Below are 27,452 nucleotides of genomic sequence, written 5' to 3' on the forward strand. Positions count from 1 at the left end.
AACCCGACGTATTTTTAATGCGTTTGGTTTACCAATTTAGAAGACATCAAAGACCGGTAAGGTCGAGTAAAGCAGGCATCGATCACAGGCAATCACTACCATGTGTGCCATAATGGATACTAACTCCAAGTGAGCACTTCCAGCAGGGAACGCGGCGACTGGTCCTCTTATTAACTTGTTCACACCAGTCATAGCGGTACACTTATATTTCAACATCATACAAGGGCGTGACGCGAGGCACATGGCGCGCACCGCAAGTTTCGTATCGTGAATACAACATGACGAGAATGAAGGTGTGACGTGATGAGACAACATTGCGGTTATGGATACCAAGAAGGAAGGAAGAAATGTGCGAAAGAAGATGAGAAAATGATACAAATATTCTACATCTACGATTACTTCTTCTTGGTGGCCTTCTCCGCCGACTTCGTGACTACAAGGCAAAGTTAGTGAGAAGGAATAGCGACGAGTGGGGGAGCACATACGTTTGCCAGCCTTTTCGGTCTTGTCAACGGACTTGATAACACCAACAGCGACGGTCTGTCTCATGTCACGGACGGCGAAACGACCGAGCGGTGGGTACTCGCTGTACGCCTCAACACACATAGGCTTGCTCGGGACGAGCTTGACAATGCAGGCATCACCAGACTTGACGAATTTGGGGGAGGCTTCCATAACTTTTCCTGTTCGTCGATCGATCTTCTCGATGAGCTCGGCGAACTTGCAGGCAATGTGGGCAGTGTGGCAATCGAGGACGGGGGCGTAACCAGCACCAATTTGACCGGGGTGGTTGAGGACGATGACCTGGGCGTTGAAGGAGGCGGCTTCCTTGGCGGGGTCGTTCTTGGAGTCAGAAGCGACGTTACCACGACGAATATCCTTGACCGATACGTTCCTATAAATTCGATTAGACGAGGGACGAAATGAAATCGAATATTAGCACTTACTTGACGTTGAAGCCGACGTTGTCACCAGGGTTACCTTGCTCAAGTTGCTCGTGGTGCATTTCGACGGACTTGACTTCAGTGGTCACGTTGGAAGGAGCGAAGCTGACAACCATGCCGGCCTTGATGATACCAGTCTCAACACGGCCAACGGGCACTGTGCCGATACCACCGATCTTGTAGACATCCTGGAGAGGAAGACGGAGAGGCTTGTCGGAGGGGCGGACGGGGGGTTCGATGGCATCGATGGCATCGAGGAGGGTCTTGCCCTTGACGACACCGGCCTTGGTCTCCTTGGTCCAGCCCTTGTACCATGGCATGCTGGAAAACGGTAAGATCATTGCCTCTTTAGATCAATCATACGGATACTTACTTGGTGGACTCCTCCAACATGTTGTCACCGTGCCATCCTGAGATGGGAACGAAAGCAACGGCCTTAGGGTTGTAGCCGACCTTCTTGATGAAGTTGGAGGTTTCCTTGATGATTTCGTTGAATCGGTCTTCGCTCCACTGTGAAATTTTTCAGGATGCGGAGTCACAACTAGTAAATGCGAGTCACAAACCTTGGTGGTGTCCATCTTGTTGATGGCAACGATGAGTTGACGGACACCGAGGGTGAAGGCAAGGAGAGCGTGTTCACGGGTCTGGCCATCCTTGGAGATACCAGCTTCGAATTCACCAGTACCGGCGGCAATGATGAGGATAGCGCAATCGGCCTGGGAGGTACCGGTGATCATGTTCTTGATGAAATCACGATGGCCTGGGGCATCGATGACCTATGATAAAGGTCAAATCCTGCCCCGATCTTCGTAGAAACTGAGACCTACAGTGACGACGTATTTAGGGGTCTCGAACTTCCAGAGGGCGATATCGATGGTGATACCACGCTCACGCTCGGCCTTTAGCTTGTCAAGAACCCAGGCTAGATGGTTCATCAGTTTCAGCCCAGGAGTCGACAAATGAATTGTCTACTGACCATATTTGAAGGATCCCTTGCCAAGTTCAGCAGCTTCCTTCTCGAACTTCTCGATTGTTCGCTTATCGATACCACCGCACTTGTAGATCAAGTGACCAGTGGTGGTGGACTTGCCGGAGTCGACGTGTCCGATGACTGATAGATATTATCAGCGATCTTGAGATCGGCAGCATCTACTGAGTACATACCGACGACGTTAACGTGATTCTTCTCCTTTCCCATGTTTAATGGTTTCTGCGATGAGTGCAAGTCAGTAAAGACTCTCGATGAGAGATAATCGCCATGAAGCCCATCCCAGCGATGAAGATTAGATCCAGCGAAGCCGATGCGGGTCGGCTAGATTATCTGGGTGGGCGACGTCGACGACGACGAGTAGACTCACTTTGGGGTGTTAAAAAATGAAGTGAGGGAAAAGGTGGTGGTGGAGGGGAAGAAAGGTTGGAGGAAGGTGATACGAAGGTGTTTGGCCTAGTTATACGCCAGAAATCACCCAAAATTTTTTATCGATTGAGATCTGATCGATGATAAACGCACAGCGTGACTCCTACTCCTCCCAAATTCGGCTACCTCCGCACAGTGCAAAACATCTGCAGGCCCATCTGCAGGTTCCACCTTGACAACTTGTATGAAAAAATTGTAGCGTATTGTGCGTGAAATAAGATTACATGTGGTATGTGTACTCTACATACATCCTTTCCAATGCTGCATTGCATTTACATTGTTCGAAACATATTTCATGCCTCGCGCGCTGGCGATCACATGGCACAAGGACTGATGGGGTGTATCGTACCGTATCGTGGGCAAAGGGCTGAAATGTTGGAGATGTGAAGATGGGAAGTTAATTGTACAAAGCATAGATAAGTCAATACGCTCCGCGATGCGCACCACGATCAGTAAATCCGTGTTCTTGATTATCGATAAACGACGATGGAGAATTAGATGCGATGCGTGTAATTTGTTGTAGCCTCGTTTGCATATCGTTTGCGGGTGTAGGGTAGTAATGTTGACATCCGTGGCACCTAAGCCATGCCCCAGCCACCGTTGCCGTTTAAAAAGCGACACTGAAGGATTCTTTCGAAGCTGGGTCGAGCAGCAACATCGATGCGAAGGCATGCTCTGACTAGGGCCGCAGCGTCCCCAAGAGCCCCGCCACCGTCAGGTTCTTCACCCTCGGTCTCTTTCTCTGCACATCTGTCATCCAGTGATATAGAAGCATTCGCGAACGGTGATTCCAAACCCTCTTGGGCTTCCTCGGCTGTCATGAACGGACACTCGCCGACAAGCAGAACATACGCCACAACGCCGAACGCCCAAACGTCTTGCTCCTTGCCATAATACCGTTGTCCTTTCAGAATTTCTGGGCCAGCGTAATCGAGACTGACATCCTGAATGAGCAGATATATAACTCGAATGGGTTGATACTCACGTGCCGCTGAAAGTATCCCATCCGCTCTTTTTGACAATCCCAGAACTTCCGAAGTCGATCAATATGCACTTCCCGTTTGGACCGAGAACAACATTCTCGTCCTTGACGTCACGATGCACTAGCAATCGCATGTTATTTCGTGGTAGATTGCAACGAGGCAGATACTTACCGATTCCTTGTTTATGGAGGAAGTAGAGCGCGTCAGCCATTTGCCCCAGATAGCTTCTAACAAGATCCGATGGGAGCCCTTGTGGGTAAGTCTCCACCAAATCGAAGAGGTCTGATGGCGGTGACGGCTGACCAGGTTGTCGTTCGGGCGTCGTTGATGGTAGGACGAGGTAATAGTAATGACTGTCTTCGAAGAAGTCGAGTAACGGGCAAATGTTGGGATGGCCTTTGACTACCTTGCCTTCTACCCAGTCATCCTCGACCGTCGGATCAGGGTTACGTGCCTGCGAAGCAGCGCGAGACGGATCCCAAGGCCTTCGGGGAGGAAGAACGTATGAGGTATTGGAGATGGCTGACATGACGTATATCTCTATAGGGATCGTCCCATACGTAGGGTGCCTTTTCCAACAGTCGGCCAGTATACGGGACTTGATGATTTGCTTTATGACCAATGGGGGCTACAAACGATGTCAGAAAATGCCACTTGTGCATGCGCAGGGTTGCCAAGCTTACCCCGAGTGATCCGTCTGGCCCGATCTCCCGAGCACGCTTCACTAGCCCATAGGCTCCCTTACCGATCTCACTCTCAATGAAAAATTCGGATATGCTCCTGTTCCCAAGGAATGACTGCTTGTCGTCCGAAGGTGACGGGGCTCGCGTACTCGAGGCATTGAGGCTGTGGAGACTGCTGTTGGAGCTACTTGTACGGTGGAGACTTGGGGGAAGCAAAGGCGGGGGAGATGGTGGTTGTATGGGTGCTATTGATACGCGGCCGGCGATTAGAGATACGCGATGCTGAGAAGAACGTCTACGTGGGCGTGGTGATGAAGGGGTACGCGGCTGCGATGGCGGCGTAGAAGAGAGCGGGGATTTGAGGGAAGAAAGATGCGGTGATGATGAACGAGATTGTACAGGAGAAGAAGTGAAGTATGCATCGGAGGTTATGGCAGAGACTGGCGGTGTAAATCTAGGTTGCAGAGTCGGTGTCGCACTTGAGTTTGGGAGTTTACTGATGACTTTGGGTGTAACGATCTTTGGAGATGGTTTCGGTGATTTCAGATCCTCCGTTTTGAGCTTGAGCTCAAACTCCAAGGGCTGGCAAGGAGAATCATTGAGCGAGGACTGGGCCTCTGAATCGTCGTCCCAGTCGAAGCCACGGCCGATGGAGGTGACCTTCCAGCTATTGCCCACGGAGGCAGCACGGTAGAGCCTGGCTGTCAAGGGTGGAGCTTTCCATTCCTCGTCGTCGAAAGTGAGATCCACGGTTGGGCTCGATATCATAAACGGAGTGGGGGGCAGGTCGGAGACGTGTCGAGAGTTGGAAAGGCCGAGTTTTATGGCGAAGTGACTTGGCCCGAAGATATGAGAAAACGGAGGAGGACAAGAGAGCAACCGCCGCCGGACTTGGTCGAAGCGTGAGAAGTGGGCGCCATTTTTGGAGGCCGAGGAGAGTGGATGCTTTTGTCGAGACCGACCGCGGTGGACAGGCATTTTGTCGTCGCTACTGGGCTCAACCGCCATTGTCTCTGTGCTGCCACAAGTCCACTCTCCCGTCGTCAATGTGGTGGATGGCAAGGAACCCCGATCACGCAAGGCGGAATCCCCGTCCTCGATTCTCTCCTTATCTGCCAATCTTAAGCCCCTGTCACCCGATTAGGACTTGGCCAGTCTTTGCATCGGGTTCTGCCTCCTGATCGTACTCTTCTTCGTGGATATGCACACCTAGAGCTGGGCGAGTTCAACCCTACGGGCGATGCTTACACTGGTATATGTATACAAGCAACGATGTAGCCGGAACTGGGCTCCAAAGACCGCTCGGTTGGCCCGATTGTTGTCGGATCACTTTATGAGTATAAAGTTCGGGAAGACGTTCAGTGAGAGAGTTTCCTTCAGCCGGAACGTTGACAGAATCTAGTCTAGCCTCCTTGCTAAGCATCAAAATAGGAGAAACCACGTGATGGACTCGTGCCTATTCGCAACGTTGACTTCCCTGCTATCACCATCGGCTTTGTAGCATCGCCAGGACATGTCGAAACAGAACTACAATGGCGCACCTCCCAAGTACGTCCGTTCCAAGTGTACATGTACCGCTCTTCCTCTCAACATCAGCTCGTATGTCAGATACATCAACGATTTCAGCAAGGCTTTGGCGGCTGAAGTCCGCATCCTGCTTGATGAAGTTGGCAAGCTTCGAGATGAGCGCAGAGCACTCCAGTAGTACGTTCATGCTCAAAACCTCAGTTCTTCCACTCACGGTTTGCCTTACCACTGCGTATAGCGAGATTGCCGAACTCATGGCCGTGAAATCCAAACATGGGGGAGGAGACTATCCGCCAGACTGGCACCCAAGGGTACAGTCACATTACTTTAGTCTACAGCTGCGTTTACAAACGAACGACCCTTTAGTCCATCCAAGGACCTGAAGAACCCCCTGCTGAAGCCCCTCCTCCTCCGCCAGAAGAGCCTCTAGCGCCTGCCAGGCCCGGCTGGCGTGTCGTGCACAAACGAGCTGAACGCAAGGAACGTGCACACAAAACCCCCAAAGCCCTTCCAGCTCCTGTAGCTGCGCCACCACCTATGGAGCAGCCAAGACCTAATGTACCAGCATGGGCTCAGTGGAGACGTACGTCGTGGATATTGAGCATCGTTGTCGCCGATGCGTATGCTAAGCTCACATCTTGTAGCCAATCCACTTCTTGCGCCTCAAGTTGCCGCACCCTCTACTCCAACTCCTCAATCGCCTCCTCCTCGTTCCGGGCTGTTCGGTGAGTCCACTTGTGCTTTCAATTACGAATCACATCTGAGCCACACATCAGGTCCCTCCACTCCTCCTCCAAAGTAAGCGCATAGTGATCATAGCTACACCATCTATGGAAGACATTTACTGGGAATGTGTCAACTGTCTTATGCCTTCTCTCATCTTGTATTACTCTATGTACTTTTCGTTTCTTTACCTATTTCTATCATGAATATTTTGTATATAAGCCCTATGCAGAAATATACACCTGCGGTACATCCAGTAACTACTGGTAGCGGATATTTATAGTGTTTTTGCTTCTGACTTAACAACTGCATGCGTTAACGGTGAGGGGAGATGTGCCCCTATCTGAATGCACCCTTAATAAGAAACATATTCTCACATTCCATAAACCGCTACATGACACAAAGTTAAGCCCTCCGCGACGCCGACCACAACGACCAGAAGTCTGTGAGTACTATTTCACTATGCCCGTACGACCTACCGCCGCATCTCTGGAATCCAATGGCTATGAGTCTTGCCAATTTTCTGTCGTGGACTCGCTGCCAACGGTGGATGCGGATTCTTTGGACCGGATGAGCCTTGCCCCTCCGCCAACTTGATCTGTTTTCGTCAGGCCAAAATTTCTTATACCACTTTGCAGCCCCTCCAGCAATGGCCATCAAGATCATCAAGAAGCGCACCAAGCATTTCAAGTGTGTCCCCTACCCTCCCCCATCATGTCAGAATCTCATAAAGTCTTTGCAGGCGCCACCAGTCGGATCGTTATGTTAGCGTGAAGGAGGCATGGAGAAAGCCCAAGGGTATCGATAACAGAGTTAGACGTCGCTTCAAGGGCCAAACACCCATGCCCAAGGTGTGTTCTACGTGAATTTCCGCGTCGATCCCTTCTCATTTTGCAATAGATTGGCTACGGCAGCAACAAAAAGGTTTGACTCCACTGAGTTGATTATGTTTGGACGCACCATCTCATGTAAATCCTAGACACGCCATCTCCTCCCCAGCGGTCTCAAGAAATTCGTTGTTAACAACGTCCGGGAAGTCGACCTTCTCCTCATGCACAACAAAAGCTTCGCCGCCGAGATCGCTCACAACGTCAGCAGCCGTAACCGGACTGTCATCCTTGAGCGGTATGTCGTGATTATATTCTTCTCCTTTTCGCTGAACCAAATTCCTTCGATGTTCAGGGCGAAGGCTTTGGGTATCAAGGTTACAAACGCTGCTGCTCGTCTGCGGTCAGAGGAGTGATCGTTTCGTCTGTTTTCCTATTGCACACAACCCTATGTACACACTTGGTATATGCATATGCCGCACTGCAATTTCCATGCTCAGGATGCCCAGGTGTGATAAGTCACGATCATTGATAATCAGATCACGCATAGATTAATCGACATCAGTACTTAAACCGGTGTTCTTCCATAGCTCAGCACAACAGATCATTGCACTTGCTGCAGCACCATCGAACGAATGAAGCGAGGCATGCGCTCTTATTGGCCTGGGTGCTTTGCTGATTTGTTTTCCAGGAAAGACGTCAGGTCAGCTTCTCATGCCGGATCCTGGTACACTGACAACCGTACGTACTCGTCGTTCTCACTTGCACGAGGCTCCTGATACTAGGCATCGAACAGGGGACGAGCTCAACGAGGAATTGGAGGGCTGGCTAGAAGCTGTAGGGCCCTCCGAGGACTTCCCCGTCGCAGGGAGCAAAGCCATAATCGCACCGTTCGTGCCGTGCTATACAGAATTCCACCACCATATACTGAGATCCACTGATAGACACGCGGGTTACTCGTACTCTGGTCCTGCAGCCGCGTGGGCGTACAAGAGCATTGACACCACTGACATGTAGGGATCGCATCTCGACTCCTTGCTTTTGGTTGACGGGCATCCGATCCTACAGCAAGCGTGTTTTCATCCTTGGACCTTCTCACCACTTCTATCTCGAAGGATGTGCCCTCTCTCGATGCAAAGAATACGAGACCCCCATCGGAAATCTTCCTCTGGACATTGACAGTACACATCACAACAGTTCATGTGCTGCTCGCCCGCTGACCGCATGCCATAGCTATCAACGAGCTTCGCGCGACTAACGAATTCGAAGACCTTTCCTTGAAGGCTGATGAAGCAGAGCATAGCCTCGAAATGCACCTACCTTATGTTCGCAAGATCTTTGAGGGGTTGGTGCAGACTCCGTTTGAAACGAGCGGGAAATACTGACATATAGTGGGCCCACAGTCAAGATATCTCCATCGTGCCTATTGTCGTTGGCGCAATCTCCAAGTCATTGGAAGCTTCATACGGCAAACTCTTGGCCCCATTCTTGAGCAGGGAAGATACTTTCTGCGTGGTTTCGAGCGACTTCTGCCATTGGTGTGCCATTACCTCATGCTTACTCCAAATCCATGCTTACTATCAGGCTGGCATCAGGGGGACGAGGTTCTCATATACATACTACTACCCAGAGCCCGCACCCAGCGACAAACCTGGAATCAATCTAACTCGCTCCGTTCAACCCTCGACATCGCATCGCATCCACAAGTCGATCGAACGGTTAGACCGCGAAGCCATGGATCTCCTGGCCATGCCGCCCTCCTCCGCAAAGGATGCTCACGCCAACTTCGCAGAGTATCTTGTACAGACTCACAATACCATCTGTGGACGGCATCCGATTGGAGTTCTTCTTGGTGCATTGGCGGAATTAGAGGAGTCACGGAAATCGACGCTGAAATGGGTCAGATACGAACAGAGCAGTGCCTGTGTCAATATCGCCGACTCGAGTGTTAGTTATGCAAGTGCATGGGTACGGTTTTGAGGGTGTAAACACGAAGTTTGGGGTTCAATGTAGATCTTAAAGGAACAATTGTGCGATGGACTACCAGCTGTATGTCTAGATACACGAAAACCTACGTCTTCTACAGATTACTTGCAATCTGGGCTGGGGCCGGCGATATTTGCGCTCCAACAGGACCTTCGAGGTCTGATTCCGTCCCTGGTACCCCGCTGTCTTCCACCACCTTTTGGAAGGAGTTTAGTGACTCATGGTGATTTCCTTGGAATAAACGCGAACCTTCCCGTAGGCGACTTCAATATAGTCGAATCCCCATTCCCTGTCCGACCCGCCCGCAAGATGTTGACCGTCGGCCAGTAGTTTGGCCTCCCATCCACCCAATATCCTACTTCGCTCCTTGCGGTCGAAGATACTCAACGAACAACATCCCACTTTCAGAGGGTGATCGCGGTCCCCAATCAGCCCTCTCACGAGCGTGATAGTAGTAGCGGCGTGGGTGACTAGTAATACCCTCGAGTCAGGGCCGAATCGCCTTTCTACCTCAGGTACGAAGACCTCGAGAAATCCATTCGTTCGCTCATGGACTTCTTCTACATCCTCCCCTTTCTGGGATGTGTGCCATATCGAAGACCACGATGGATCTATCTCGGGAAAGTACGACTGGAGGTCGGCAGCAGAGCCAGGCCGTGGATGAAGCCCTGTCCCGGGAGCGACAGGGGAATACCACTCAGAAAGACCTGATGAAATCATCAGGCGTTGGATAGGGCACGCTGGTAATGTAGTAAATGATTATTACCATGTTCCACGTATATAGGTATGCCTAGGGCCTTGGACACCGGTTTGGAAGTCTGCAGGCAACGATCTACAGTAGACAAGCGTTCAGATTTGGGGCAGGTGAAGAGTGGTCGCAACTGACAATACGGAGAGGAGAATATCACAGTGGGCCTCTCCTCTTCGGGTAACGATAGAAAGTGATCAGCCAATTCTTGTGCTTGCTTCTACTCCTGGCATCAATGTTGCACGATCACGAATTCTCAGCCATGGTTCCAGCGCACCTCTCCATAAGCAGCTAGAGGGGGGTCGCGGGCCAGGCCAGTAGGACTCTTCCTATCATCCGTAAGGTCCAGATGGCATGCACAGATGGCGGATCTATGTGCTTACCAGTTGGTGTTCACCCAGTTTAGCCTGAAACCTAAACAAAAACCATCAGATAGAACACGACGACAGCATTAACATGAATCTAACCATGTCTTGCTATATAGATTTTTCGAACCATTGGTAGGTATGTTGCTCGCTAGCGCTTCGAGTTCAAGAACTTGTTATGTGATGACTTGCCCAATTGCCTGAATGGTGAGTCGATTTACTGACTCGCAGTATCAATCAGACCCTGTGTGAAGTCCAAAGTTAAGGCGAAAGAAATGTGTTGACTCCAAGTTAGCGCGGCCCACATACCCGACTCTACCGGCAATAAAGCGCACAACTCCGCATTGCGTCCCTTGCATGCAAGTTGTAGATCAACACATCACGGCCTCTCGTCTCACTTTCAGCGTGATCTCCGCGCCATTACAGCACAGAATGAGCGCAAAGTACTTCAGCTGACTCGACGGGCGGGCATCTGTGGGAGTCTTTCTTTCTCCGTCGGTGATAACGCTGCCTGTAACACTGTAGAATCATTCGTTCCTGTTACGGAGGCCTAGGCGTTTAGTAATTCCCTTTGTGAACCATCATTGGTAGAAGAGGAAAACTTGTACCCTACAGTCTACGCGTCTGCGCCATCTACGACCTCAATATATTCATTCGAACAATAACCAAAATCCCCAAGAATGTATATCCAAGCACTTTTGCCGGTCGGTACATACTCGGGTTAAAAGGCAGATATTTTTAGCGACTAGCGACTAGCGGATGCGCTGTCGCTGCTCTCTTTGGGCAATCCAGGCGGTGGGACGAACGCTTGTTATCCCCCACGATGATCACGAAACCACCGAATTCCACTCAACCTCAAGGAGATATCATCCTTTACTTCCTGGACGAGGCTTGCCGATAACCCAAGGGCAGAAACGTCTGTCTATCTGACTCCTTCCTCGTCAACGAACTCTTGTGCGTGGGTGAATATCTGCACTTTTGTTGGCAACTCCAGGGGACGACCATGTGAACTGCGCTTCTGCGAAAGCTATAAAAGCTAGGGTAAAGGTGACAGCAAAGCAGCAAGCTACCTGGCTTACTACTTCTCATTATGAGGTCTCCTTCTCTTGCTTCACTGCTCTCAACGCTGTGTATACTTCTCTCAGGGCTTTGCGCCTCCGCTGCGGACATTGACATCGTTCGCGACCGTAGGCTCTCCATCATTGTTGGTGGGACCACTGGTGCTACCTCAATTTCCAACTGGTACGCTTCACCGTTGCTTGAATGCATGTGTCCTGATTTATTTATCATATACAGGGTCTCAACGCTCGGCGCAGACGGCAAATGGCCTGACGTCGACTACACCACTGGGTGCGATGCCCAAACGTCGAGTTGGCCTGCTCAAACCCACTGGAGCCGTATCAGTAAGTGCCCTTTGTATTGAGCGCCGTATAAAGTGATTCAACAACACCGCATAGATACCTTTGCGGCCGGATGGCACGGTGGATTCAGGAATGCCGACCAATGGGTCAAGAATACTGACATTCGCACGGCTATCTCTCGAGCAATGAACTTCTGGTTCTCCAACGATTTCACCAATCCCGCGTGCCTAGACTTTGGTGGTCAAAGTGCTTGTCCTTGTGGCACTGCTGGCGTGAGTGGTTGCCAACCTTTCGTAAAGTGGAGTCATGAACATGTCATTCCATCAGCTTTGGAACACGAACTGGTTCTCCAACGTAAGTCCGCAGGATTCTCCTAAGGCTCAGAATCCATTGACGCGTGATCTAGGTCATATTAATTCCTGGCTGGGTTGGCCAAGTGTGTAGTCTGCTCGACGACAGTCTTTCAGCGACAGAGTTGCAAGGCTGCATTCGCATGACAAACCGCGCCTTCAACACCTTCTCAACTGGGATCAACGGCGTCAGTTCCATTACTGGCGCAAATACGCTAGATATTGCTAGCATCGGGGTTGATTTGTCCCTCTTCACTGGGAACGCGACACTTCTCTCACAAGCATTTAACAAAATCAATGCCGAGGTAATGATCCAGAACGACGTAAAGGCCGACGGTATCCGCCCCGATGGTAGTTTTGGGCAGCATCAAGGGATCTTGTACAACGGCAACTATGGAAAGGACTAGTGAGTTGTATCCTGGTCCTGCATAAGCGTAACTCAGCGAGCGACTCCGTCATAGTGCCAACGATGTACTCGCCCTTGAGATTGCCACCGGAGGAACCCAATTTGAGGCCACTGCAGATTCTATGAACGCGTTCTCGACGTTACTCGATGGAAACCAGTGGATGATATACAAGAATACCGCTACCAATGTTTTGCATTGGGACTTTGTGGGTGATTATCATCAATGATGCAACTTATTAGCTCACAGACATGACCGCAGAGTGTTCTGGGTCGTATTGTCGCGCTTCCCGTTTCAGATAATCAGTGAGGTTGTTTTATCCGTTGGCAAAGCCAGCACTCACAGTTTGTATCAGGGCAACGGCAAACCTGAAGACTAATCTTACACAACTCCAAGTGCTCGGTCAAGTCTGGGAATCTCAAGCGATCACCTCTGTGTTTAATAGGCTGAACTCGGCCAGCTCAACGGCGAACGTTGGTTCATTGAATGGAAATCGGATGTTTTATGCCAATGACTATATGGTATTGTCTTCTCTTCCATGTCAGTTCTCCTTTCACCTTCACCTAAAATAACCTACCAGGTACACCGCGGTTCTGGTTATGTGACGACGTTGAAGATGTACTCGAAGCGAACCCAAAACACAGAGTGCACTAACTCACAGAATCCATTCGGCTTCCATCTCAGCGATGGAACACTGTACACCTATTTGCAAGGGAACGAATACGAAGATATCACCGCTGCATGGGATTGGAACCTGATCCCGGGAACTACCGTTGATTACGGGGCTACACCCTTGACCTGCTCAACAGCCAGGAAGACAGGCACTCAACCCCTTGTAGGTGGAGCGACAGATGGCACGGTTGGTGTAGCGGCTATGAGATACGAAACACCCACCACGAAGACGCTGAATTGGCGCAAGACGTGGTTCTTCCTCGAAGACGATGTGCAATTCGTCATGGTCGCTAGGATCGAATCTACCACCACTGCACCTGTGTTCTCCGTTCTTGATCAGAAACGCCGCTCTGGAGATGTGTTGGTGGATGGAGTCAGTCGCGGTAGCGGAAATTACACAGGGGTAGGAACCCTCTGGCATGCTGGCGTCGGATATGTATTCAACACCAGCACGCCGAGCGTCTCCCTTTCCTTGCAGCTCGGGTCGCGTACTGGCGCTTGGTCGAGCATCAGTGCTTCGAAGGCCCCTCCTGCAACCGTCGATCTCTTCGCAGCGTGGCTCAACCACGGTGACCTGAGCGTCCCGATTTCGTACGCCATCTACCCATCGACATCTACTTCTTCCGCCTTCCAGCAGAAGGTAGCGGCTACGCAGCTTCGATCGGTGAGAAATGATGGATCTATTTCTGCCCTGCTGGACGTGAACCACCGCACTGCAATGATCGTGTACTGGGTAGCTGCCGGGGGCTCTGTTTCGATTCCATCTCCCACCGGAAATGCACCCATTACAGTGGCTTCCAATGGGAACGCCAATCTAATCCTGCATATGGATACGTGGGCCGTCACACTCTCCGACCCGACCCAGACCTTGTCGACGGTTACAGTCACATTCACGCTTGGGAGTGGCACGACACCTGCTGGTTGGGGAACTACAAAGACCAAGTCGGTTACCTTCAGCCTACCAAGTGGAGGTCAAGCTGGCAAAAGCGTCACCCAAACACTTCCAAACTAGTCGCCGCATTTGGCAATAGAATTTCCTTCTTTGAATAAGTCCCAAACACCTGTCTGCTCCTGCTCTGTACGCGTTGAAGATGCATCCGTTGTTATTGTAAAATTAGCTAGCTCCCCCAATTTTATCATGTGTTGTTGCGTTCGCTAGTGACGGGGGAATCAGTTGCGAATCCCAAACCGGGAAGTAAGCAGGGCCGTATCCAGTAGTAGAACAAGACCGACGAGTGACTTTTATTTCAACATTGCGTGTATTAGTGTTCAATGCATTCAATCAATTCGTACGGAAACAGCAGAGCCACACGGAGGGGAAGGAGCAGAATAAAAAAACCGATAGAAAAGCTGATACAAAGGAACTTCGTTGAGCACAACTTGACACAATTCATGAGACAGATAGAGCACTATAGGTACGGAGGCGGTCCTATATTTTCAATCGGGATCACCCTTTATGACAAGGAGGGGAATGCAGCCTCGTCGTCGACGTTCACGACACGGTTCCCTCCGTTGGATCGGCCGCCTCTTGGGGCGCTGCCGCGAGTGCCACGGGTACCGCGAGCACGGTCGCCACGTCCACGTCCACGTCCACCACGATCCGGACGCTCGAAGCGGGCGTCGATCTCAAGGTACACCTTTTCGACCTTGGGTGCACGCGACTTGGGAGCGGATTTGCTCTGGAATCCATGTCAATATAACGTTTGGCATAGGATACTGACTGCCGAACAAACCTTGCCGACGAAGTAGGCGTCTTCTTCGCCAGTCTTCTGGAGAGGCACGACATCCTTCCAGATGTCACCGTCCGCGCCATCGTTAGCCTTGCGCGTCTCGAGCTTCGGCACGGCCAACGCATCCTTTTGTTGGGCACGGTACTGATCCAGAGTCAGAGTGGTGTCCTCCTCCTCTTCCTCACGCTCCTTGCGAGGGCGTCCGCCTTCGTTGCCTGTTTTCTCGGCAGCATCGCCCTCGGCGGCAGGTGCTTCGGCGCCGTCAGCGGCGGGGGCACCCCAGTCGGCAGTGGAGGCTTCACCTCCCCAACTCTCGACAGCCACGTCGTTGCTAGCTGCCTGCTCGACTTGCAATTCAGCATTGCCGTCATCGCCACCCCATGACTGGTGGATCTTCTTGTCCGAGTCGCTATAAACAGTGTCAACGTCCCTTGGATCGCGGTGCATGGACTTGATGACCTACGTCTTGCCGGTGGCACTGTGTTTGTCGAACTGACGACCACGGCCACCTCGATCGCCACCGCGTCCACGACCTCGGCCTCGTCCGCGACCACGAACTTCGCCATCAGCTAAGAGAGGATGGCATACTTAGCCGGCGAGGATGATAGGAATAAGGCGACTACTAACATCTCCTTTGTCCGTCGCCAGGGACTTCATCTACGCCGTTGGTGGGGGCCTCCTTGGGGGCAGTCTTGCCGCCACGAGCGTAGTATTTGCCACCTCGAGCAGCGGGACCACGGCCTCTTTGTTGTTGTTGGCTGCGAGCGGGAGCAGCTGGAGGGGCGGGCGCCTGGGTAGCAGCGGGAGGAGAGGGCGCGGCATCCTCGTCTGTTACGATCGGGTGGTAGGACCAGGACGCATGTAAAAAACAGCAAGATCAGGAAATCAGATCATGAAAAGCCGTGATGTTGGCGAGCTAGCGGGTATACTGACCATCCAAAAGGGCGAAAGGGTTTTTGGTGGCCACCGACATCTTTGACGGGGCCTTATTCGAAGGCAATCAGTACAAGGTGGGGGAGGGAAGTAACAGTGATAAGGAGATCAGCCTGAAAGGCACGACACGCAACAACACGAGTTGTCGACGCTTTGGACTCTGGATTCGAGACAGTGGTCAAACAGGAGCGTGAGAAACTGCACTACAGTGATTATGCCCCTCCGGCATCGGCAAGCCACCGGAATCAACTGTACAGTTCCATCTCAGCCTATAAAACTGGCCATGGGGACGCCCGGAGCCTTTAACGCAAAAACCACAGGCGAGTAAATCCTTCTTTTGCTGTCATAGCGCAAGTGGCTCATGTCGCTTCTTCTTTAGCCTCTCAAAAGCATCTCGACGATGACTTGCCCGCCTGTTTACAGGACTGGAGTGGGTCGAGGACCTTGAGACCGTACAGATGGCTGGAGAAAAAGACGACCTTTGGGTACGAACGATGGGACTTGGGTGCGGTGGGTCCGTTATTTCAGCGATCGAACCTTCGTGTTCACCGTATGGGCTTCATCGCAATGTCTCGTAGTACATTCAATATCTATAACGCGGAATACATGTGCTTCCTACTCTCTGCTATCCTTCTCGCTGTATACCACATGCGTCCTGTCCTATAGTCCCAATTCTCAAGCAAGTTGGACGTTGGCACCGTGCGTGGCGGAACTCCCATCAGAACGACGCGATCATCCGAAAGGTATTCCGACAGGTCATGCAACATGCGGCTTCTTATCTGGACTTCAGAAGGTACAGTGGGGCACCCATCGTCTTGGACGAGAAGTATGAAAACCTGCAGGGTGTTGCACCGAAGGAGTGTGCGTAGGACCGGCTCTAGCACGTTGATCAACTGTGCTGCAGTCATTTCGGGTAGGATGCTCGCAACGCCCCCTTGGACTCGATAGTGACATGCGAAGTGGGTGAGCATGGGGAAAGACGCAGGATCTTGGTCCACGTTTCGAGGTATGTCACCGACACAAACTAGGTGGGTGAGGTTGGAATGCGGGGGTAGTGAAGACAAAGATCCAAGGTACGAGGGTCCACACGTAGTTATTTGCTTCAGAGACGAGGGCAATGCTGGCAGATCCTGGAGCCGGTTGAGGTCCCCGACATCAATATACAAGCTCTCAAGGGATGCACAGCATTCGGCGAGGAGGGGGACTGGAAGACAAGCGGGGAAACGGACGACAAGGTCCTTGACGTACTTCTGAAGGACTCTGCGGGTTCTTATCGTGGTTTCGAAGTTGGCGACATGGCTTTTGAAAGATAGGACGACGGTCCTATACAAGACAGGCTCAACCCACGCCTGGAAGTCCCTCGAGACCCGAGCTAGCGAGCAAGCACTTTCCGGATCATCGAAGGCGGCGATTTCGACGATGTGGCGCAGAACGTCGAGGGGAGGGGAGATTGTGAACGGTTGTGGGCTGTGGCTTGATGCAGCGCCCATTGAGCGTAGTCGATCGATGAGAGTCGTCGGACCGTGAAGTGCCGTTACGCGTTACACGCTGTTACGTTACAGCAGTGTGAGAACCATCAGACGATTACCCCGATCACAAGCAGGGTCATCCATTTCAAATCTTTCACACACAAAGCTCCCGTTTCCCCCTTGCACCCAACCACCATGGCTTCACGCCGACTCGACATCTCCTCTCTCCTCAACGACGGCGACGACGCAAAGCACCACCAGCCCTCCGCCCCCTCCCCCGCCCCCGCCTCTTTTTCCGCGCCCTCCTTCCAGCAGCAGCATATCGTCGCAGAGCCTGTCGTCCTCGCGCCCCACCTCAGAAGTAATTCTTCTCAACGAGCTCTCCCACCCCAGACCGAATACAATGCCCACAATTCTCTACGCGACCCCCACATCAAGGAGTCCGATATCCGCCCTCACTCGTCCTCGACCCGCGGCAGATTTCCAACACCAACCTCAACAGGAAGCTCAGACTTTTCTAGCAGGCAAAAGCCGTATTCCGAGTACGTCGAGCAAGATGCTGATCGGACACGGGCTGCGCACCCAGTTTATCGATCAGAGCAACCTTCTCAACCCCGTCCATCATCTTCTCGGTCCTCTAATTCGCCTCACGTCGCATATAGGTATCCACAGGCATCTACCGCCGTGTCGCCGACCGTATCCCCAAGCAGCAACGCTGTGATTGAACGCTTCCCTCCAGTTCATCACCCTTCTGCTTATACCAAGCACCCACATTCTATCTCCCAATCTCAGTCACGCGCAGTGGAACACCCTCAGGCAAATCCTTATCCTCAAGCTCAGACTTCGTCTTCCCCTTCAAATCCATTTAACCTTTTGGTCCATATCGCGAATGAAGAAAGGAGGAAGCTTAGCGGCAGTGAAGTCTCAGACTCGATGCCGAGGCCTGGTTCGCCGAGTAGACAGCACAGTCGCCGGTCACAATATGGCGGCACTTCGGACCTGGTTGCACCTGAATCAATCAAGAAGCCTGTAAGTTATTTTTTGCAATGATCCTAATCTTGGGTTTCAATGTCATGATTGCCTTTTCAGTCGGACTGGTATCCTGGCCGCGGGGACCGTGCGGACGAGGCCCATAGGGAAACACAAGCACCTTATCCTCATCGCACCCAGAGGATGCCCATTCATGACCAACCATCCCAGCAACCGCAGCCGTCGATGCCACATCCGTCTAATCACCATATCCCTTCTGTTCCTGAGCCACATGTCTCCCCTTCTGAGCCATCTGCTCGGCTACTTGACTCTCGCTTACGCATGCAGAAGCAAGAAGAACAGCGCCAGAAGACGGAGGAACAAAGGCGACGTCACCAATTGCGATTGGAGGAACAGAAGATTCTCAATGATCAGAGAGAACAGCAACGACAACTGCAGAGGTTGCAGATGCAGAGGGAGCAGCAACAACGTGAGCACGAAAGAATGAAGGCGGAGGTCGCAGCCAGGGACCGCGCCCGATTAATGGACGAGAAAGAGCGGGAGCACGAGGAAAAGAAGTTCATTGAACGGCCTCGCGCGACACCGCACGTGGAGGGGTCCCCTCACGATCGGCATCCAACTTCAGCACCCCCAGTTGGCGCGTTTCCTAGTGCCTCAGCCAGCCCTGCTCCCCCTCGCCGGCCGTTATCTATGGAATCCCTGCTACATCCTCAATCTCATCCTTCACCGTCGCAGCACCAACACAGGCCCTTTGGGTCCCCGGCCGAAGCCTCGACGTCGGGACAGTCACATCCCTCTAATACACGTTCATATCAATCTCAGTACGGACCCCTTCCGCCGCTTGAGGCTCCCCACCCTCCTCGTTTACCTCATCCGTCAAGGAAATCTGATCCAGGAGTTCCTTCTCTCGCGCAAGCTCAGTCCCCTCCGCAACCCTTGAAGCGTTTGACATCGCCTGCCACCTCACACCCACCAACATTGTCCCATTTAGTCGCGTCTCCCAGCCATCAGCCGCATCAAACAGTATCTCCTTCGCTGCACGTCTTGCTATCTCCATCGCAGGCTTCTATCCGACTGCCGCCACCGCTATCCGATCCACGACCACCTAAGAAACCCCGAGTTTCGCCAGAGGATTCGTACCATCATCCGTCCCCGTCCTCCACCCGACTGACACCAAGGGAAGAGCAGACGATTTTGGCGATCAGGGACGAAAAGCAGCGCAAGGAAGAAGAGGCAAGGCGGAGGGTGGAGGAACGGAGACAGCACGATGAACGCGAGGAACTACGGCGAAAGCGGACACGGGAGATGCAGCTTGAGCGCGAACGGCAAACAGAGCTAGAGGGACAAAGGATGCGCCAAGAGTCAGGGTCAACTTCGGGCAAGTCGCATCATGTTGAAGAACGGAAGCCAGACTTCCCCTACCCCATCTCCGCAGAGCCGACGAGTATATTCGCACCCCCACACCGACCCCAGATTATAGAACTTCTGCCGAGGGACGACCCTTCGCCGCCCCCACGACCCCCTCCACGACAGTTAACACGTACCCCCATCCAGGCTTCCCCTCCCGCCAGAACCCGCGTGTCCCCTCCCCGAGTCGTGAAGCTCGAAACGGTCGAAGGTCCCCCGGAAGTCCGACAACCGAAGAGATTACCCCCAGGTAGCCAGGAAGGGCGGGCCAAAGCCGCTAGAAGGGTGGATTCTACGTCATCCCATCTCACGCCGCACGAGGCAGTCAATCCTCCCCCTGAAACTTGGAGCAATTCTGATACGAAGCCAGTCGGTGAGGGACCCGCGAAGACTTTGATGGCGGACGTTGGGGAGGAGAGAATGGATGATGAGCGTGGTCCAGGTAGGGCTAAACAAGTTGCAAAGGATAAGAAGGGCTCACGCACTCATTCCCTTCTGCGATTCCCTGGTTCTGATGCTAAGCCAGTCTCTCCGCCTCCTCAACGCTCCGAGCCCGAGAAAGCATCTCCGCCGTCTCAACCATCGCAGAAACAGCCCATCTCTCCGAAGAACCACCCATCGCAAGACGACGTACACAAGTGGCTGCTTGAGCAGTCGACGGATGCTCCGTCGCCGTCGCGTAGTGACCCTAAGCCAGAAGCCAAAGCGTCGCCAGTCACACCGGCTGTGGGGCCTAAAGCCGCTGCAACCGATGCCACAACGAACAGCAGCCCAGCGATGACCATATCTGACGACGCCGTGACTGCGCTGGAACAAGAGCTGGAAGATATTTTGATGGAAGAGCCCGAACGGGAAGCAGACACGATTGGAGGTGACATTGACAAGGAAGTGACTAGTCTGGTTGCAGAGACACTGGACACCGACACCGAGCCTCCGCAGCATAAATCGCAGCCTAGGGAGTTGGACCGTGCGCCGCAACCGACCAGCAGCATGGAAGTCGATGTGGAAGATGAGTTATTAAGCTTAGTGGATGATAAGCCACAACACGCTGCACATCGTGGCAGGAGCTCACCTCATATGGCCACCTTGGATGCCAAACCGTCATCTCGCAAAGCCAGTGAATCTGGATCACGCCCAGCATCACCACCCACTAGACCTCCGTCAGCTCTGCAGACCAGCGGAGTCGAGCCAACACCAGAGCGCGGCTCCATGCCCCCTCCAGCCCCGAAACTTGCTACTAGCAAGAGCAAGGAGAAGGACTCGGAAAAGGAAAGCAGCAGTGCTCCATCGAAGAAGAAAGTATGCATCACCATTTTTACTCCTTAAATGTCGGCTGACACAATTCGTGCAGTCTGGCCCTAAACCCAAGGCAACTACTGTGACGGCCTCCAGCAAGGCACGCGCGAAACCTGCACCAAAACCCAAACCAAAAAACGCCGATTCTTCCACAGTGGCAGGGAGCAAAACGTCCAAGTCTGCGAGCAAGAAAGTACCCCCTGCCGTCAATGCTAATGCCAACGCCAGGTCTCGGTCAACGTCTGCTATGCCAAGTGGTTCCGTTGGACCCGAAGGAGAGACCGCTGTGGACAAAGACAAGGAAAAAGAGAATGAACCAGAGGATGAAACACCGGCAGATGACGATAAACTATATTGTGTGTGCAAGACCAAGTACGACGAGGATAGAGTCATGATAGCGTGTGATCGGTACGAACACTCGACTTTTTCGTTGACGCTTTTTTTAAGTGATGAGCGTATAGCTGCGACGAATGGTACCATACCCAGTGTGTCAGCATGCCTGACTTGGAAGTCGATTTGGTGGATCAATTCATTTGTCCGCTTTGCATACAACGTAAGGAAGCTGTTCGCTGGTCGTCTTCCGTAGTAAGAGCTAACTTGGTTGGCACCAGGTCACCCTCACCTTTCTTTATGCACTACTTACAAGAAACGGTGTTTATTCGGCTTGTCACACCCCACCCCATCGTCCCCAGATGCTTGCCATAAACCGGCGCGGGGTGCGCTCTCGAAGTACTGCTCTGATGAATGCGGGTTTAAGTGTGTACAGGCACGCATCGATGACTGGGCTAAACAAGGCGGCAAGCGGGAGACGCTTTGGGAAAACGTCAAGAACGCGGAGAAGCGCGAGGGCGTGGTCATACTTCATGGCGGAGATGGTCAAGAGGCAGAGAACGCGACTGTGCGGGTGATGCCTGAGAAGAGCAAGTCGGAGAAGGAGGTTGAGCGGTTGAATGGTCTCCTCGACCTGGTGGTGAATCAGAGAGAGGAGGTCAAGATGGGGATGGAGGTTGTGGGCTGGCGTGAGCGTCTTCTTGAGCTCGCTAGCGACCGTGCACAGCAACTGGGAGAATGCGGTTGGGACCAACGGCTGTGTTTTGGCGACGAAGAGTACGTCGAGTATGGCGAAGGCGTTTTGGAAAGCTACGAGATGCTTACCAGTGGCGATGTGCAAAGCGATGTGGAAAGTGAAGGGGAATGGTGGTGTCGTGGCCCAACCAAGTGTGAACGACACTTGGGGTGAGTGATATATATGTCTTTAGCTCTGAGTATAAAGCTAATTGGCTTTCCAGCTGGCAGGGAGTACGACACAAGGACGTCCAGAAGGAAAAACAAAATAAAGAAGAGGCGCTGCTCAAACTCACTACTCGAGAGCGCGAGATACGCAAGCTTATGGAAGACTTGGCGGGCCAGCAAGTATCCAACCCCGATACTCTCTCCAAGTCCCCCCTGGCCTTCGCCAATAATAAGTTATCGAACGGACACACTAATCACAGTAATAAGCCGAAGATAAACGGCGACGCGAAGAAGGGCAAGAAACGGAAGACGTTGGCTTGACCCCATCTGTATTTTTATCGTTCATGCTTGCTTCAGCTTCATAGGCACCATCTTGGGACATGGCATTAATTTGTTTAGCGTGTAATATTTGACTAGAGCCATAGCAATGTCGGTATGTATTTTGATAGCGCACAATACCTAGACGAATATCTCCTCTATATACGTAGCAAGTCCAACTGTGTCTTGATGGCATAATGAATCAGCCATATCGAGTGCTAATGCGTAGATGAACAGTGGGATGTACGATGATGGCCCACACGATAGACCATCATCACATTTAGTATCCATCGCCCTCCCCGCCCTCCTTGCAGAACCCTTTCTCTTCGAATAGTACCTGAGCCTTGATCTCCTCGCGTCGCTTCTTGATTTCGGCATCTTTCTTCGTGTACTGCTCCAGCAGTGCATAGTCGACTTGCTGAAGAGGAATCTCGTCTTCTTGATCGAGGTCCTGTGAATTGATGCCGTATGAGTCGGTAGTAGTACTCAAGGCATTGACACGTACTATTTCACCAAGGAGGACCACGTTCTCGCCACGGATGAGAAACAGACCGTGCCAGTTTTCTGCGAATGCATTTCCGTGATATATTCGTTCCACCGTATCCTCGAGTACGAGGTTAGCTAGCAAGGGGGGGGCACATGAGTCCATGCACGCAACGCAACGCACAAATCCCTGCCTACCAAACTGATCATAAGAGCGTAAGACGCCGTGCAGTTTTCTACCGTCTCGGAGGACGACTAGCATCTTCCCTGAACCGATGAATAGGTGACAATTGGCCAAGCATCCATGGAGGTGATATGATGTAGTGGGGAAGAGGGTGCTCAGGTTGGTACTAGCTGGAGCAAGGAGTTGACTTGAAGGACAGACGTACTGTCCACGCAATCCACGAGAGATCCCGAAGTTGTGAATGGGATGAGAGTGTCCATGTCGAGCTACAAGCTACGCCCTGCAGCGTATACGATTCAGGTTTTGGAACAAGCAGCGTGGGAAATTATCGAACCGCACTAGGGAGGGTATCTGCGAGGTAAATGGAAGAAGAGACAAAAAGTTCGCTGCGAGCAGGATTTGAACCTACGCGGTGAAACACCAAGTGATATTTGAACGAATTCAAATCACTCGCCTTAACGACTCGGCCATCACAGCTTATGGCTTATTGTCATACTTTTGAAGTCACTAGGTTGCACACTCTCGGGAGAACATTGTTGAAAATCTGCGGGCAACTTGTACTACTAAAGAATATGGTATATTATGTGGACGCGGTGGATTCCTGTCCAAAGTATTCCCATTGTCCCTGCGGAGGCTTCTCCTCCAATGGCTCCCAGCTAGCAGGTAATTTGTGAGGATATATCAACGTGACGAAGTGAGATCGGACATACGCTTTCCAGTCAGCCATCTGAGCAGCGAGTTTGAGCTCATCCGACGCAATGTCTAGTGATTCCTCTATTTGCCCCTCATCTAGCTGTTTCTCGACCGCAGCTATGTCCCCCTGAGCATCCTGCACAATCTTTAGCTTGCGCTGCGTAAGTGCCTCAACGCCCTGACGATAGACGGAGGTTGGCGGAATGGCTGCTAGCGCGGAGAGGGTTGATTCGTATGTTTTTGCTAGCTGCGGGAGGGGGTCCGGGTGCACGCTGAGGCCTGCAATGCCCGTCGTTCGTTTAAGGACTTGGAATAGAGGGCGACTGGCGCGTAACATGACGGCGAGAAGGAGGACTGCTCACTTTTGTGACGTGACACAGCGTGACCCTCTTTCCTGAAGTCCACGATCATGTCTGCATTGGCGTTGAAGGCAACGCGACTGGCTTTCTTCAGCATCCCCTCCTTTCAAGCCCCACTAGCGTTTGGTCGCACTGCGCTACTAGCCACAGTACTTGGCGCTGGTTCCCTGCGGTCGTTTTTGGAGGACCTATTCCCTCCATTTCTCCTTGCCGTACCAAAGAAGAAAGTTTCCCATTCGCGCAAGGCCATGCGCAGTTCAAATAAAGGCTTGAAGGACAAGCAAAGTGCGACTTCAGTTCTCTTGTCAAACTTTGGCCAGGTGCTGACTTGACCCCGCATCTTAGACCTTGTGCATTGCCCTGGTTGTGGGCTGCCGAAAGTTGCTCATCATCTGTGCGCGACCTGCTATGGGTCCGTGACGCGACTATGGAAATCAAAAGACAAAGTAAACGGAGGCTCCATGCCTGACTTGTCATAGTGTCTATTCCCGTCGGTAAGTCTAACGTTCCTCATCACGTTTGAATTGCACTGACCCCTCATGTGCAGATTATACTCATTATAATCTTCCGAGATATCATACACGAAGATAGGCTACAAGCACTGGGCACATCGATGGATAATTTTGACCAGTGCCGTGCAATGTATAGAGCGGGTGGTCAAGCCGAGACATCTACCGATTTGCCCTTCTTACTACCCTTCTTCCCTAATATATCTTTGTTTTTCTTCCCAACGACCGTCACGCCCTTGCCGGTCTTCACAATACCCTCTAGAGCCGCCTGCTTCTGCTTCTTGACCCCCTTCATCTTCGCGTACTTATCCACACCCGAGTCCAACAAATCCCGGGTCTTTTTTCTTGACTTGCGTTCTTTGTTGCGTGCGGCGCGTTTTTCAGCTGGGGCCATCTCGCTTTTAGAGCGAAGATCGCCCGCGGCCGGTATGAACACTTCCTCTGGGGCCAGCAGTGCGGAAGCAGATTTTGTCGTCGGTAAGGCGGACTCGAGGGTGGCGGTCGAGACGTTGGCAACGGTTGAAATAATGGCTTTTGGCTATGAGGCGTCGCCAAATCAGTGGGGACTGTCATAGAAATCAAGGCAATACAACCTACTTGTTTGGGCACGAAATGCGCATTGCAGAGCGCGTCCAACTTGGAACATATGCCATCCCACTGTTTTTCGAGCTCTTCGTGCTCCTTTTTTAACTTGCCGTCCCTATCGTCGGCCGAACCACCGTTTTGCGTCGCCACATAGTCATTCTCGTAAATCTGAGCAAGCGACTGTGAAGATTTTGTATCTTGCAGCTCAAATAGCCGTGAAGGCAAGAACGGCTTGTCGCTTATAGGTCGCAGGCGCACGACATCGTCGAAGCGACCTTCTAGTATACGCGCTTTGATACGGTCTTCTAGTGCCAGGATTTTATCTTCGGTTACTATTGGAACAGCCTTCATGGTGCGCTCGAATTCCAGGTCTTCTTCGAGGAGTGAATTTTGCGGCCGTGACTTCGAGGTAGCTTCTCCCATTAGCACCCAGTCTTTCTTGCCAACGTTCTCAGCTTCCAGAGAAGCGATCTGTTCCTTCAAGGCAACCATTCGTTGCTCGTGAGTAGTAAGGTCTGCGAAATGTGAATCCAATGAGCAAAGCAATATAGTGTTTTAGACTCTTACTAACCATTCTCCTCTTCATCCTCCTCGTCTGCAAATAGGTCGTCCTTGAGGCGCTCAATGGTCTCGCGACCCTCGCCTTCCTCACCCGATTCGTCATCATCACTGTCGTCGTCCTGCTCCTCATCCTCTTCGCTTTCGTCGTCGTCGTCGTCGTCATCTTCATCTTCATCTTCATCCTCCTCTCCGTCTTCGCCAAAAGCGAACCCCTTGCCGTCCTCGTCTTCATCCATACCCAGCTCCCCAAAATCATCCGCAAGCATTCCATCCTCATCTTCGTATCCCTCGTCGTCATCGTCATCTTCGTCATCTTCGTACATGCTCGACACGGGGAGACTCCTCCCTTTTGATTTGATCTTCTTGACACGCACTTCTTCCGCGAATCTGACTGTACCGGGCTTCTTTGGTGAAGTTGGAGCGGGGGGTTTCTTGCGTTTATCCTTCTTAGCAGGCAAACGAGGCGGTGGTTCGAAGAAGTCTTTGTAATAGGCCTCTGTATACCTTAGAGTCAGCGGGGGACATTACTATGTGAGGTTGAGTAGGACAGACCTCCAATATTATTATCCACATCCTCCTCGTCGAAGTTTTCAACATCGTCTACTGCAGCGAACAGATCCACAGACATATCATCATCAGAATCGTCGTCGTCGTCATCGCCCAGTTTCCCCCGCGAAACGCGCTTCGCCTCCGCTGCCTGAGTCTCAGCATTGAAGCTTGCTAGGTCAAAGAAGTCGTCGTCGAGTTCTGAGTGGCGGGCGCCGCGTCTTTTCGGTGCTGGAGGCTTTTTGTCGCGGAATGAACCCTCTCCCTCGTATTCCTCGTCCTCATCTTCCGAAGATGACGAGTCCCGTAGAGTGGTTATGTGTTCGCCGAGCTCCTCTTCCTCATCTTCATCTTCTCGCCCTTCCTCTTCCTCAGCATCGTCGTCGTCGTCGTCGTCGCTGTCCTCTTCGTCATCCTCTTCGCTGTCCTCTTCATCATCTATGTCCATTCCATCTAGACCGAGTGCCTCAAGATCCACATCTTCACCGTTCCTGAGAGCTTCGAGAATCTTCTGCAACCTCCCGTCGGGGTCACCTTCATCCATATCACTATCTTCTTCCCCTCCTTCGCCACCACCAGGACCACCCTCGAGCGCCAGTTCCAGTAAATCACAGACATTCTTCATCCGCAGATCAAGTTGTGACCATATTTGCTCTTCGTCGACCCCATCTACATAGAGCGCAGTCAAGGGTGTGGGCGCGAAGGTTTGCTTGGGCTTCGGTGGTGGACTCGGGGACCGTTTGCGCTTCCCATTCGCCCGTGCTTGAGCTCGCGTCTGCGGCGCCGATTCGGGACTCAGAGAGGAGATCAACTCGTCTATATGTGGCCGGGCTGCATTCTCCGACTGTATTGCTACATCCCGTTAAATAAGCTGAGAATAGTGTTGTATTCTGAAGAAAGACGTCACGCACAGAGGTCAAACACAAATTTAGCAGCGTCGAGTGCAGCGGCTCGTATATCTGGGTTCCCGATGGCAAGAGTCTCGGTCTTTTCGTCGAGGAGGTTAGTGAGCGACTGCAGCACTGGGGGTAGCTGGGGCTCGGTCGTGGTCTCCGCCATATTCGAGGGAGGTGATCTCAAAAACTTGAATGGGAATGACGGAGGATTTCCAAATCAAGACGCACAACTAGCGCCCGAGATCGAACTTACTTCAGAGTCTCAAGCAA

At 52.1% G+C, this 27,452-nt stretch overlaps 13 protein-coding genes and 1 non-coding gene across 14 annotated transcripts; 5 read left to right on the forward strand and 9 right to left on the reverse strand.

Annotated features, from left to right (window-relative positions):
- Positions 1-395: 395 nt before the first annotated feature.
- Positions 396-2,142, reverse strand: TEF1 (translation elongation factor EF-1 alpha; the record flags this gene model as incomplete). Its single annotated transcript, XM_036773301.1, has 8 exons — positions 396-433; positions 486-895; positions 948-1,265; positions 1,318-1,454; positions 1,508-1,720; positions 1,772-1,866; positions 1,921-2,055; positions 2,109-2,142. 8 exons carry the CDS (start codon positions 2,140-2,142, stop codon positions 396-398), a joined length of 1,380 nt encoding a protein of 459 aa, XP_036634774.1.
- A 797-nt stretch (positions 2,143-2,939) lies between these two features.
- Positions 2,940-5,005, reverse strand: PC9H_003709 (uncharacterized protein; the record flags this gene model as incomplete). The annotated part of the gene is made up of 4 exons (XM_036773302.1): positions 2,940-3,297; positions 3,347-3,464; positions 3,516-3,972; positions 4,028-5,005. The coding sequence occupies 4 exons, from the start codon at positions 5,003-5,005 to the stop codon at positions 2,940-2,942; spliced, it is 1,911 nt and encodes a 636-aa protein (XP_036634775.1).
- A 535-nt stretch (positions 5,006-5,540) lies between these two features.
- PC9H_003710 (uncharacterized protein) lies at positions 5,541-6,356 on the forward strand (the record flags this gene model as incomplete). The annotated part of the gene is made up of 6 exons (XM_036773303.1): positions 5,541-5,575; positions 5,636-5,731; positions 5,793-5,865; positions 5,921-6,137; positions 6,199-6,279; positions 6,331-6,356. The coding sequence occupies 6 exons, from the start codon at positions 5,541-5,543 to the stop codon at positions 6,354-6,356; spliced, it is 528 nt and encodes a 175-aa protein (XP_036634776.1).
- Positions 6,357-6,926: 570 nt separating this feature from the next.
- On the forward strand, positions 6,927-9,084 carry PC9H_003711 (uncharacterized protein; the record flags this gene model as incomplete). The annotated part of the gene is made up of 12 exons (XM_036773304.1): positions 6,927-6,967; positions 7,020-7,128; positions 7,178-7,201; positions 7,257-7,402; positions 7,460-7,516; positions 7,796-7,845; positions 7,901-7,994; positions 8,049-8,117; positions 8,173-8,285; positions 8,338-8,453; positions 8,497-8,642; positions 8,700-9,084. 12 exons carry the CDS (start codon positions 6,927-6,929, stop codon positions 9,082-9,084), a joined length of 1,350 nt encoding a protein of 449 aa, XP_036634777.1.
- A 100-nt stretch (positions 9,085-9,184) lies between these two features.
- On the reverse strand, positions 9,185-10,336 carry PC9H_003712 (uncharacterized protein; the record flags this gene model as incomplete). Its single annotated transcript, XM_036773305.1, has 7 exons — positions 9,185-9,286; positions 9,340-9,797; positions 9,857-9,922; positions 9,977-10,058; positions 10,116-10,167; positions 10,222-10,252; positions 10,306-10,336. The coding sequence occupies 7 exons, from the start codon at positions 10,334-10,336 to the stop codon at positions 9,185-9,187; spliced, it is 822 nt and encodes a 273-aa protein (XP_036634778.1).
- A 957-nt stretch (positions 10,337-11,293) lies between these two features.
- On the forward strand, positions 11,294-14,002 carry PC9H_003713 (uncharacterized protein; the record flags this gene model as incomplete). The annotated part of the gene is made up of 9 exons (XM_036773306.1): positions 11,294-11,445; positions 11,500-11,606; positions 11,661-11,836; positions 11,892-11,918; positions 11,971-12,320; positions 12,376-12,526; positions 12,580-12,623; positions 12,674-12,839; positions 12,899-14,002. The coding sequence occupies 9 exons, from the start codon at positions 11,294-11,296 to the stop codon at positions 14,000-14,002; spliced, it is 2,277 nt and encodes a 758-aa protein (XP_036634779.1).
- A 442-nt stretch (positions 14,003-14,444) lies between these two features.
- Positions 14,445-15,693, reverse strand: PC9H_003714 (uncharacterized protein; the record flags this gene model as incomplete). Its single annotated transcript, XM_036773307.1, has 5 exons — positions 14,445-14,669; positions 14,724-15,129; positions 15,184-15,289; positions 15,348-15,548; positions 15,654-15,693. 5 exons carry the CDS (start codon positions 15,691-15,693, stop codon positions 14,445-14,447), a joined length of 978 nt encoding a protein of 325 aa, XP_036634780.1.
- Positions 15,694-16,243: 550 nt separating this feature from the next.
- PC9H_003715 (uncharacterized protein) lies at positions 16,244-17,143 on the reverse strand (the record flags this gene model as incomplete). The annotated part of the gene is made up of 1 exon (XM_036773308.1): positions 16,244-17,143. One exon carries the CDS (start codon positions 17,141-17,143, stop codon positions 16,244-16,246), a length of 900 nt encoding a protein of 299 aa, XP_036634781.1.
- Positions 17,144-17,317: 174 nt separating this feature from the next.
- On the forward strand, positions 17,318-22,369 carry PC9H_003716 (uncharacterized protein; the record flags this gene model as incomplete). Its single annotated transcript, XM_036773309.1, has 6 exons — positions 17,318-18,151; positions 18,212-20,818; positions 20,871-21,223; positions 21,277-21,368; positions 21,427-22,051; positions 22,105-22,369. The coding sequence occupies 6 exons, from the start codon at positions 17,318-17,320 to the stop codon at positions 22,367-22,369; spliced, it is 4,776 nt and encodes a 1,591-aa protein (XP_036634782.1).
- A 277-nt stretch (positions 22,370-22,646) lies between these two features.
- Positions 22,647-23,293, reverse strand: LSM1 (SM-like, degradation of cytoplasmic mRNAs and positively regulates transcription initiation; the record flags this gene model as incomplete). The annotated part of the gene is made up of 4 exons (XM_036773310.1): positions 22,647-22,817; positions 22,872-22,987; positions 23,048-23,116; positions 23,239-23,293. 4 exons carry the CDS (start codon positions 23,291-23,293, stop codon positions 22,647-22,649), a joined length of 411 nt encoding a protein of 136 aa, XP_036634783.1.
- A 124-nt stretch (positions 23,294-23,417) lies between these two features.
- PC9H_003718 lies at positions 23,418-23,510 on the reverse strand. The gene has a single exon. It is a non-coding gene; the product is annotated as a tRNA-Ser (tRNA).
- Positions 23,511-23,613: 103 nt separating this feature from the next.
- On the reverse strand, positions 23,614-24,063 carry PC9H_003719 (uncharacterized protein; the record flags this gene model as incomplete). Its single annotated transcript, XM_036773311.1, has 2 exons — positions 23,614-23,689; positions 23,744-24,063. The coding sequence occupies 2 exons, from the start codon at positions 24,061-24,063 to the stop codon at positions 23,614-23,616; spliced, it is 396 nt and encodes a 131-aa protein (XP_036634784.1).
- Positions 24,064-24,135: 72 nt separating this feature from the next.
- Positions 24,136-24,564, forward strand: PC9H_003720 (uncharacterized protein; the record flags this gene model as incomplete). Its single annotated transcript, XM_036773312.1, has 2 exons — positions 24,136-24,370; positions 24,431-24,564. The coding sequence occupies 2 exons, from the start codon at positions 24,136-24,138 to the stop codon at positions 24,562-24,564; spliced, it is 369 nt and encodes a 122-aa protein (XP_036634785.1).
- Positions 24,565-24,742: 178 nt separating this feature from the next.
- On the reverse strand, positions 24,743-27,345 carry PC9H_003721 (uncharacterized protein; the record flags this gene model as incomplete). Its single annotated transcript, XM_036773313.1, has 5 exons — positions 24,743-25,132; positions 25,192-25,694; positions 25,751-26,236; positions 26,293-27,138; positions 27,198-27,345. The coding sequence occupies 5 exons, from the start codon at positions 27,343-27,345 to the stop codon at positions 24,743-24,745; spliced, it is 2,373 nt and encodes a 790-aa protein (XP_036634786.1).
- Positions 27,346-27,452: the final 107 nt, after the last annotated feature.

Source organism: Pleurotus ostreatus, assembly GCF_014466165.1.
Source record: "Pleurotus ostreatus strain PC9 chromosome Unknown scaffold_2, whole genome shotgun sequence".
NCBI classification, from domain to species: Eukaryota; Fungi; Basidiomycota; class Agaricomycetes; order Agaricales; family Pleurotaceae; genus Pleurotus; species Pleurotus ostreatus.